This window comes from Bison bison, unplaced genomic scaffold, assembly GCF_000754665.1.
Source record: "Bison bison bison isolate TAMUID 2011002044 unplaced genomic scaffold, Bison_UMD1.0 scf7180017864314, whole genome shotgun sequence".
Classification (NCBI taxonomy): domain Eukaryota; kingdom Metazoa; phylum Chordata; class Mammalia; order Artiodactyla; family Bovidae; genus Bison; species Bison bison.
Window position 1 is genome coordinate 2,476,864 of NW_011494886.1, and position 11,692 is coordinate 2,488,555.

The 11,692-nt window shown below is 36.8% G+C and overlaps 1 protein-coding gene across 5 annotated transcripts in view; it reads right to left on the bottom strand.

The window, feature by feature from the left end:
* The window catches only part of LOC104997828 (cell surface glycoprotein CD200 receptor 1), a 65,131-nt gene that overhangs the window by 20,487 nt on the left and 32,952 nt on the right, over positions 1-11,692 (bottom strand). For 3 of the 5 annotated variants that reach the window (XR_826363.1, XR_826364.1, XM_010852760.1), the window contains exons 4-8: positions 8,991-9,308; positions 8,620-8,871; positions 5,004-5,109; positions 4,411-4,456; positions 3,122-3,224 (exon numbers count right to left, since the gene is read on the bottom strand). Coding sequence is in view for 3 of the 5 variants with exons in the window: in XM_010852760.1 (XP_010851062.1) it covers positions 3,122-3,224; positions 4,411-4,456; positions 5,004-5,109; positions 8,620-8,871; positions 8,991-9,308 (825 nt within the window). In the remaining 2 variants the exon portion in view is untranslated. Of the gene's footprint in view, positions 1-1,568; positions 1,600-2,158; positions 3,225-4,410; positions 4,457-5,003; positions 5,110-8,619; positions 8,872-8,990; positions 9,309-11,692 lie in introns of those variants that run through there. The other 2 variants (XM_010852761.1, XM_010852759.1) reach the window with 2 other exon arrangements.

The window sequence follows — 11,692 nt, forward strand, 5'->3', positions numbered from 1 at the left end:
GAGTTTTATAGTTTCTGGTCTTACGTTGAGATCTTTAATCCATTTTGAGTTTATTTTTGTGTATGGTGTTAGAAAGTGTTCTAGTTTCATTCTTTTACAAGTGGTTGACCAGATTTCCCAGCACCACTTGTTAAAGAGATTGTCTTTAATCCATTGTATATTCTTGCCTCCTTTGTCAAAGATAAGGTGTCCATATGTGCGTGGATTTATCTCTGGGCATTTATAGATTCAATGCAATCCCTATCAAGCTACCAACGGTATCCTTCACAGAGCTAGAACAAATAATTTCACAATTTGTATGGAAATACAAAAAACCTCGAATAACCAAAGCTATCTTGAGAAAGAAGAATGGAACTGGAGGAATCAACCTACCTGACTTCAGGCTCTACTACAAAGCCACAGTTATCAAGACAGTATGGTATGGTACTGTACCAGCAAATTTTTATTCTACAGGTGTTTAGTGAGAAGGATTAACACATAACTGTTAGTTTCCAAACTATGTCCCATAGAAGGGGAAGATCCCACAGGGGTCACTGCAGGGTTGAGGAACTGAGAAGTCACAAGTTCAGGACCTCTGGCTACTCCTTTGGCTAAAAGGCTTTATACTTATCTCTGTTTTATATAATATGGTTCCACAGAAAAAAAATTTTTTTTTGAAAAAAAAAAAAAACAAACCTTTTTTAAGGTATGAGAGTCATGTTTTAAGCAAAGTTCGTAATTCTATAAAAGAAGTAAGAAAGCCAATGACTTTCTTACTGAGTCCAGGGCCCTATGCCAGCTACTTCCTCAGATTATGAAAAAACACATAGATTTTTAACTATAACGCAGAGAAAATGAATATGTAAAACCTTCTTACATAGTTCAATAATGCTTGTGGCATGACATGACATAGTAGCTTTCTAACTAAATCATGTTTATTTTATTCTTTTTAACTTTACAATATTGTGTTGGTTCTGCCACACACCAAAATGAATCTGCCACAGGCACACATGTGCTCCCCATCCCGAGCCCTCCTCCCCCCCGCTCCCCACACCATACCCCCGGGTCGTCCCAGCGCACCAGCCCCAAGCATCCAGCATCGTGCATGGAACCTGGACTGGCGACCTGTTTCACACATGATATTATACATGTTTCAATGCCATTCTCCCACATCATCCCATCCTCTCCCTCTCCCACAGAGTCCAAAAGACTGTTCTATACATCAGTGTCTCTTTTGCTGTCTCATATACAAGTTTATTGTTACCATCTTTCTAAATTCCATATATATGCGTTAGTATACTGTATTGGTGTTTTTCTTTCTGGCTTACTTCACTCTGTATAATAGGCTCCAGTTTCATCCACCTCATTAGAACTGATTCAAATGTATTCTTTTTAATGGCTGAGTAATACTCCATTGTGTATATGTACCACTGCTTTCTTATCCATTCATCTGCTGATGGACATCTAGGTTGCTTCCATGTCCTGGCTATTATAAACAGTGCTGCGATGAACATTGGGGTACACATGTCTCTTTCAATTCTGGTTTCCTCAGTGTGTATGCCCAGCAGTGGGATTGCTGGGTCATAAGGCAGCTCTATTTCCAGTTTTTCCTCTATTTTTCTAAGGAATAAAATATTGGGAATATATTAATAATTTTTAATATATGAAAAATATATTTCATTATGAAAAATAAATCTGTTTACTTCATAGCAGGAAAAATGATACTGAAAATTAAATTTCAAAAACTGAAAAAATTTAATTTTCAGTATCATTTTTCCTGCTATGAAGTAAACATTTATTTTTCATAATGAAATATATTTTTCATATATTAAAAATTATTAATATATTCCCAATATTTTATTCCTTAGAAAAATAGAGGAAAGGGTCATGTCATCCCATGGTTATTCCTTTAGCATATAAGATCATACTTAGTAAATATCCCAAGTCTTCAAGAATGCATATTTAACTGATTATATAGTCAATCAACATTTGTTATTTGATAAATGTATCACAATAAAATTTATACCATAAAAGCACACCTCTCCAATTGATCACATTATTAGGTATTAGATAGCAATACTGCTCTAGAGATTTAATAAGTTCAGAAGAAGCTAATGTCCTCATGTGTGTTCTTCCTCTCTCTCTCTCACACACATATGCGCACATGCACACACGGAAGGAAAATATAAATTCAGTTTTATTAAATAGTGAAATTCTTATTATAATCCTATATTTGCTAACAGAAGGTTGACAATTAACAGATATTGAAATAATAGAAAAGGCACCTTCAAACAGGATTGGAGGGAATATAAATTGATACAATTTGACATAGCAGTCAATAATATTGACATATCGGTCAATAATAACGATGCTCAAAACTTTTAACCTCGCAATTTCACTCAAGGAAATTATCTTACAAATATGTTCAAACACATTCAAAGAGATAAATCCACAAGAAACATTCTATGTAGTATTGTTTATAATAGCAAAACAAAACAATCGAAATGTCCACCACAGGGTTAATTAAATTCAATTCCATTACATACAATGGAATTATATGTAACCATTAAGAAGAATGAGGTAGCTCTGCCTGTGTTGATTCAAAAGATCTTTAAGATACACTATATTATTAACTTTCTATAAGTACAGAACAAATTATGCTATGGTTCTATTTCTGTCTTGACAAGGATATACGTGTATGAATACGTAAGTGGACATATAAGTGTATACATATACAATGCACCTACAGGTACGACATGTGCACATAGAAATTTCCTCAAATATTACATAAAACTTTTCGTAATTACTCCTTCTGTGAAGTTATTTGAGGTAACTCAATTTTCATCATCTACCGTACTGAACAATTTTAATATTTTATCAGGAGCGTGTACTTTCTTTGTAATAATATCAGTTTAAAGAACTAGCCAGTAACAGCTAAAATTCTAAAAGTTCAACTGTATAAAGATATAAATGCAAATCCTCTATAATGTCTCTGTCTTCTAAGAATCTTTGAAAAGCTAGTTTCAAAATAGGCTTTTCATTCCAGAACTCTAAGAAAATAAGAACAGTATCTATAACTGCATCTTGATTCATTTGTCCTGGTGCTACACTCTAGGAACATAAATAGTATGGAGATTCATACCATCAACTTCACTTTGTAACACCTGAGACGTCTTCACCCTGTTTGTAATATCATAAAGTGGATTGTTCTTCTCTGTGTAGCTGGCATAGGGCTCCATTTCATCCTAAGATATAACCCAACGTTAAATTCAATTAAAAAAAAACAACAGAAATCCTAACGACCTGTGCTTTTCTAACAAGTGCTCACAACTTTAGTGTCTACCAATAGTGGTCTCTGAGTCTGCATGAACATAAAAGCAAGACTTTTCTAATATACTATCAAAAAATTTTTGATTATTTATGTCTCAGTGTCAGATGATAACAGTTGCCTGAAAGTAGGAATGTAGAAGAGTGAAGTGACATGAGGAGTATTTCAGAAGAGAGTGTCAAAGATTTAATAAACTACTTGTTATAGTAGGTTCTAGAGCTGGATAGGTATTAAACTTAGGTAAAAAGGGCTTCCCTGATAGCTCAGTTGGTAAACAATCCACCTGCAATGCAGGAGACCCTGGTTCGATTCCTGGGTCAGGAAGATCCGCTGAAGAGGGGATAGGCTACCCAGTCTAGTATTCTTGGGCCTCCCTTGCGGCTTAGCAGGTAAAGAATCGCCTGCAATGAGGGAGACCTGAGTTTGATCCCTGGGTTGGAAAGATCCCCTGGAGAAGGGAAAGGCTACCCACTCCAGTATTCTGGCCTGGAGAAGTTCATGGGCTGTATAGTCCATGGGGTCTCAAAGAGTGGGACACGACTAAGTGACTTTCATTTTCACTTTAGGTAAGACAGAAATGATGATGGTATTGAAAAAAGGAAATCAAGAATTAGAGATGGTTTAAAGGAGGAAGAAATACTAACTCAATTTCTCCAAAGATTACAGTCCAAACGAGGCTAACATGATGTCTTTTGTAGGATGCAGTTCTTAAAAATATGGATTTGGGGTGTGTTTAAATAGTGCTTGGTGGATAATTAACAAAATAAGTACATCTGACAGTATTGTAGAATTAGAATTTTTTTCTTTTTAATTAAAATACTAATATTGATGCAAATTACAAATTATATGACTAGATGCTGGGAAAGACGGAGGGCAGGAGGAGAAGGGGACGACAGAGGGTGAGATGGTTGGATGGCATCACTGACTCAATGGACATATGTTTGGGTGGACTCTGGGAGTTGGTGATGGACAGGGAGGCCTGGCGTGCTGCGGTTCATGGGGTCACAGAGAGTCGGACACAACTGAGCGACTAAACTGAACTAACTGACTAGATTTTCAGACTACATGGCTTAAAAGTTTGCAAATATTCTTTTTAATCTTACCTCCTGAACAACTGGAGTATGCTCTGTTTTTTTCAATTTACATTTTCTGCAAAAATAAAAATAAGCTAGAATAAATATCAAACCATGATTATTCAGATTGAAAATGAGAAAACAAAAGAGTATGCTGTTGACAATTATGGTTCATTTTGATAGAAACTATAATAAGTCAGAAATGAACTATCAGATATGAGTAAAGAATGCTGCTTGCAGTTAACACATCCAAATAAGATAATTCTGAATTTTGGAAAGATAAGTAAAATTATGCAAAGAACCTTGTGTAATGGAATATATGCAACACCTCATCTTTGGTATATGAAATTAATTATTGTAATTCTTTTCCCTAATACAAAATAGCAGGCACTGTCTTTCCCAAGATCCTGCCCCAGACAGCCTAATTCACTATGCTTGCATATCTAAATAACCTAGAAAAATCCCCCATGTCATTCAGAGTAGACCATATATTTTATTTTCAGGGTATACTTCTTGATTATGGGAGAATTGATGTTAAAATCTTAATTTTACCTAGTTAATTCCATATTTCTGACTTCTTTTTAACCCAATAAAGCTGGAGAAGAGAAGGCATCAGTCAGTACCTGCAGCCACTGATTTTCAAAAGCCAAATGGATCCCACGACGATCAAGATAATAAAAATAGGGGCAGTGATATATAAATTTTTTAAGTGTGCTGGTATTTCAGCACCTGTAAATATAGACACAAGAATATATAATTTAACACTCAGTTCAGTTCAGTCACTCAGCCATGTATGGGCTTTGTGACCCCATGGACAGCAGCATGCTAGGCTTCCCTGGCATAATAAAATAATTTAACATTATTCAGCAGTAAAAAGCAATGAGCTATGAAGCCATGAAATCATGTAGGACTATTAAAAGCATATTACTAAATGAAAAGAGCCAGTCTGAAAAGGCTAAATGCTGCATGATTCCAACCATAACATTCTGGAAAAGGCAAAACTATGGAGTAAGACAATCAGGGATTGTTAAAGGTTAGGATGGATGGAGGCATGAATAGGTGGAGCATAGAGGATTTTATGGCAATGAAACTACTCTATACCATACAACAATGGTGAATGTACGTCATTTATGCATTTCTCAGAATTCATAGAACATGTACCTAGAGTGAATCTTAATGTAAACTATGGACTTTAAGTGGTAATAGTACATTAAGATAGGGTCATTGATTATAACAAACGTACCGCTGCAGTGTGGGGGATGATCAATAGATAGATAGAAAGACCATGCATGTGTAGGGACAAGGGTTTTATTGGAACTCTCTGTACTTCCTATTCAATATTGCTATCATTCTATTTAAAAAATAAAAGTCTACTTTAAAATTATATGTATATATATTTACATCTACAAGAATGTCTTATAGTACATGAAATTTATTTCTGTGATTTAATTTTTAAAACTTTTGCCCCATTAATAGTTCAAATAATTGTTATAATAAAATTGCTTTATCATTTCAGACACTTGAGTTTTTAGCAGACATTATCTTGGATCAGGATTTTGTTGCCTTAAGGATTCATTTAGTGAATTCCTGTAGGAGAGATGTGAAATTTAGATCTCTCTGTTACAGTAACAGAGTATTGGTCTTCTCCAATATTCAGAAATGAACAGGGAATTGTAAGAAAAGTATTTGGAAAAATAACCCTAATTCTGAAGTCACCTCTATTCCAAGGCATTGAAACTGAACTGAATGCATGTCAGCAACTTTAAACTATTCACTAACTGCTGGTAGAAATATAAGCTCAATCTGACAAGAGGAGAAGTCAGCAAAGGACCTGGCCGACTCTGAGAGGTTTTAAGACTGTGCTCCTGAAGTTGCGTGAATGTGGCTGGGACAGAGAGAGAGTAAGTGGAGGCTGCAATCCACCTTCTTTCAATACTTTGTTTTTAAACACTGGATTTTTATTTAAAGAAGAAAATTTTTGTTTTACAGTTAAAAACTACAATAGTGTTTTGAAGCCCTCTCTTTCAAACTAATGAGCTGTCTTTTGTTGGAAGTGTGCTAGCAGAGGTAAAGGTCCACCCTGTGTGGGAGACATACCTGCATTGGGTGGGACTGGACTAGAGACTCGCTCCAACTCTGAGATTCTATACATATGATGTCATATTGTAATACGGAGTGGTCGGACTTCATACATAACAGGGAGCATTACTCTTCTCAGTAAACACTGCCAAACTATATATATATATATATATATACATACAAACTATAAGAATGGACTTTAGAAAATCATGCTTTAAACCCAACACTTTCCTCTTCTCCTTTCTTAACACTAAAATATCAGTAGATAATTTTTTTAATTAATTAATTTATTTTAATTGCAGGCTAATTACTTTACAATATTGTAGTGGTTTTTGCCATACATTGACATGAATCAGCCATGGGTGTACCTCTGTCCCCCATCCTGAAACCCCCTCCCACCTCCCTCCCCATCCCATCCATCAGAGTCATCCCAGTGCACCAGCCCCGAGCGCAGAATTTTTTTTTAAGTATAGACTTGCAAAGACAAAGAGATTATGGATGAAGATAAGAGCAGATGAAAGATTTCAACTTGTTTTAACATGAAAGATGAACGGAAGAATGGCCAATAATTCAGAGTGAAATAAGTATAAACCTTAGTGAATCCAAGAAGGCTCTAGAATAGGGAGGAAAAGATATGGAGAAAGGGGAATGTCAGGAGTGAAGTGTGGAGCTAAAAGTTGGAAGCTTCCTTAAAGTTCTGTATGAAGAACAGATAGGCTGCCAACTCTCCTCCCACCCCACTCAACCAGGTCACCACACTTCCCCGACCAGCAGAAAACGGGAAGTTTGGCCCAAAGAAGATGAACTGGAGAAATTCCAGAGTCAAAGATTCAGATATAATGTAGGGTGGAGATGAAGTGTCTTTAAAGGAAAGTTTGAGTTCTGAATAGTCACACACACACACACACACACACACACACACACACTTACACACACCCCTCTCCTCCCTTCTCTCAGAACACTCTCAGATAGTCAGGATTATTTCTCCAAGGTAAGAGATTGGAGAGGTATTTTCTACAGAGTCTGAATAGCCTCAGAGAAAAGACCTCCCCTGGTAGCTCAGATGTAAAGAAACTGCCTGCCAATGTAGGAGACATAAGAGACACGGGTTCGATCTCTGGGTTGGGAAGATTCCCTGGAGGAGAGCATGCCATGGCAACCCACTCCAGCATTCTTGCCTGAAGAATCCCGTGGACAGAGGAGCTGAGGGGCTAATAGTCCATAGGGTTGCACAGAGTCAACACAACTGAAATGACTTAGCACGCACACATGTACACTAGGTTTAGATTGGCTATATTAAGAAATAGCAACATAACCATGTTATTAATAAAAACTGAGTCAAATACTAGAAGAAACACTTTAAGATCTGAAAGTACTTGTCTCTGGAGAGTTGTTTATAATGGAGCAGGGAGGATGGAGAATCAGAGAGGGCTAACATTTTACATGATACACTTGTCTAGACATGATAGACAACACAGATTTTAAACTATATGAGTTAGGCTGATTAGAACAATATTTTTATAACAAGAAATTAGAGTAGAATGGGTGCAGAGAGCAGAGAAACTAAACTGTAATGAACTGAATCATAGACATTATTATAAGACATTAAAGAAACTTCTTTGGAAAAACCATGGGGAGAAAACTCTACCAGACTGAAAATTCATGAAGGTAATTTATGAGCAACTTTATTCTTCTAATAAAATTATAATTAGTTGTTTAAAATTACCCTTTATCCTTCTATTAAAACCATTTAAGTATTTGTGTAAAAGTACACTATACAAGTCAATTTATTAGTACAGAAGAGAACACTAAAGGAAGAATAAATTGGGAGTTCCCTGGTAGCCTAGTGGTTAGGATTCTGGCTTTCACTGTCATGGCCCAGGTTCAGTCCCTCATAGGGCAACTGAAATCCTGGAAACTGCTCTACACAGCTGAAAAAAAAAAAGTAGAATAAACTTCATTCTATAATATGGCTTTTTACAACAAATTTTTGTATTACTCTTCTAGATAATCCTTTACTTTGAGGAGGAGACGGAGATAAAGTGGAGGATGGAAATGACACCTTTGAATGAAATTTCTTCACATACTCCTATTTCTTTCTTAAGGTAACTCCTCTGAAAGAATGGAAAAATCAAAAATAAGACTAGAAAAATTACTAACCTTGACTCAGTTGTATGGACAGACTCTTGTTGCCAGCCAAGTGGGAGACAGAGCAGGACACGTTCAGCACATGGCGGCTCCCCCAGCGGCATGTGCTCTGGACGGTCACTGTGCTGTCACCCCAGTAAGGTCCTTGCTCAGTGTCACAATCCCCCTCTGGGGTCCAGGAGATCTGTGCAGCCGGCTTCCCTGCAGCTGCCTTGCACACTGCAGTTCCCTTCTCAGTTTGGATCAGGGTCACCTCCGGGGGCACTGCAGAAATGTAGGGGAAATGCTTCAGTCTTAACACATGGGACATGGAATTTAGACAGAGATTTGTTTCAGCCCAAAATCTGGTTCTCTGAAACACCTCAATATATGACGTTCCTTACCTAATACTTGGAGGTGATACTCATGATGGAAATTCCCATCACTTGTTACTATTTGACATGTGTAATTCCCATCATGAGTGATGGCCACTGGATCAACCTGAAGGGCAGGATTCTCGTCAGGTCTGGAGGCCCAGGTTATTCTCTTGTCGGTACAGTTTCCTCTCGTGGTCTGATTTGTATCACGTCTGTAGGCTCCGAAGCAGGGCGGCTTGTCTCTGAGGACTATTTCCCATGTTACTACCAACACACTTGGCCACAGCACAGGAGGGCAAGTGAGCACAGCTTTTGTATCCACTAGTACTGATAGTGAAGTTTTAACTGGAAACACATACATAAACACACAGAGAATAATAAGAGAAAAGCTTTATAATACTTGATGTGTCAAAATTTATTCACAACATATTACATGAAATTGTACTTAAAATTTACTTTGCAGGTGGCCTTTTTCCAGAAATACTAGACTTACATAAGAAATAACATTCATGAAATATATATATAAAGTATAATATTAAATCCATCCAATGATTAACCAACTTCTTCCTGTATCATTAGGAAAATAACATGTATTATATGTATGATGATTTTTTAAGTGTTATGAAATTAAATCAGAAGATTTGATATCTATGAAACAAACTGATGAGAAAAGAGAATCTGAATTAAAGGACAAAGACAGTGTTCTAAATCTAATCTTTTGGACAAAGAGACTATGAGATTTACCATACAACTCATGCTCTAAAGGGGTAAAATGGAATTATTAATAATGTGGTTTTCTCCTCCCAAGTTTTGATGAAAGTGAAAAATCAGTAACATCAGAACTAAACACGTACTCTTAAGGGTGGCACTTCAGACAAACATAAGTCTGGAAAGATATGGTACTTCCATTAAAAAGAGCTATGACATTAACGCTGAAGAAATTGGAATTTTTGATTTAATTTTTATTCAGAGAATCATAAAATCAGTTAAATCAACAGATTTTAAAATAATCTGTAATCTCATTAGTTGGACCATCTCACATAAATGAAAAATGACAATGCCAAGCTGTAAGAGATGCTTAGAAGTATTTTTCTAGAGGAAAAAAAAGTAGTATAGTATATAAATACAAATCAAATGAAAAACAAGGATTATTTTCCTCTATAAATTTTCTATAAAAGTATTTCATTGCAAATGTGTGATAGTATAATATATAGTCTTTCAATGAGTTCTCCTTCCGTTCTATTCATTCACATAAATACTCGCTGATAGTTTGCTGTGAACCTTGTTCACAGATCTTGTTTTCATACATTTAATATCATTGTCAGGATTAAACATAGCATTGACCTATTTATCCATATTTTAAAATAAAAATTAAGACTGGCAAGCATTTCCCAATGTAGAAGCTCATGCTTTCCCATAAACTGACATGTCCCTGACTGAAAGGGGTTTGCTGAGACGTGTATCTGTTACAAGTCACCTGTAACAAAGGTGAGTGTCAGTGATTTCATCAGTTTGACATGAACAAAACCAGCTGTGGTATGACAAAAATTTTATGTGAATGAAGCTTAAGCTTATGTTTCTAAGCTTTGCATTTAGTATTTCCTCTCTCCTCTTTTGATGTCATCTGCCTCCTCCGTGATGTACTCAAGCCTTTTCATTTCATGGCCAAATAAATATCATATTACTAGATAAAGGAAGGAGGAGGATTTTAAAGTAGATCTGAGAAGGCAATGGCACCCCACTCCAGTACACTTGCCTGAAAAATGCCATGGACAGAGGAGCCTGGTAGGCTGCAGTCCATGGAGTCACTAAGAGTCGGACACGACTGAGCGACTTCACTTTGACTTTTCACTTTCATGCATTGGAGAAGGAAATGGCAACCCACTCCAGTGTTCTTGCCTGGAGAATCCCAGGGACAAGGGAGCCTAGTGGGCTGCCGTCTATGGGGTCACACAGAGTCGAACACGACTAAAGCGACTTAGCCAGCCAGCCAAAAGGGCAGTTAAACCCATGCTGTTTCCATCACTCCAAGTGACATCAGCTCATAGTGAGAACCTCCAGCTTGGCAAAGGCTTGGAGACAAGCAAGAACATGGCTTGTTAGAAATCTGCTAGAGGTTGGATGTGGGAAGCATATATGTGCATAAAGGAATGATGCTTAAAATAAAACCAGAAAAATAAGAGACCAGTGAGATAGCAAGCTGTGAATGCTCTTTTGTGTTCTCATATGTTCGAACTTTACCTTGGTAAACAGTATAAGGTTTAATGTTTTTGCTAATATATATCCTCAAGATCTGTTTTTTAAAGGCAAGTATTTGGTAATCAAATAAGCACACATTTGAACAGGGGCACAGTATCAAGAAATAACTCCATCAGTGAGGATTCCAAGCACAGCAGATATTCTGTGTTCTTTCACTTTCCTCCATTCTGTGACCTTCAAGTCAATCACCCTTCACCTATATCGATAGTTCTAATGTTATTGGTATTTTCCCCCCTTTCTTCATCCTCTTCTTTCCTTTTCCATACCTTTCCTTTTTCATACTTTTTCATAAATTATCAGGATTAAAATGATAAAATGATAAATTATCATTAGTAAATGATAATTTTGGAGAAGGCAATGGCACCCCACTCCAGTACTTTTGCCTGGAAAATCCCATGGACGGAGGAGCCTGGTAGGCTGCAGTCCATGGGGTCGCCGAGAGTTGGACACGACTCAGTGACTTCACTTTC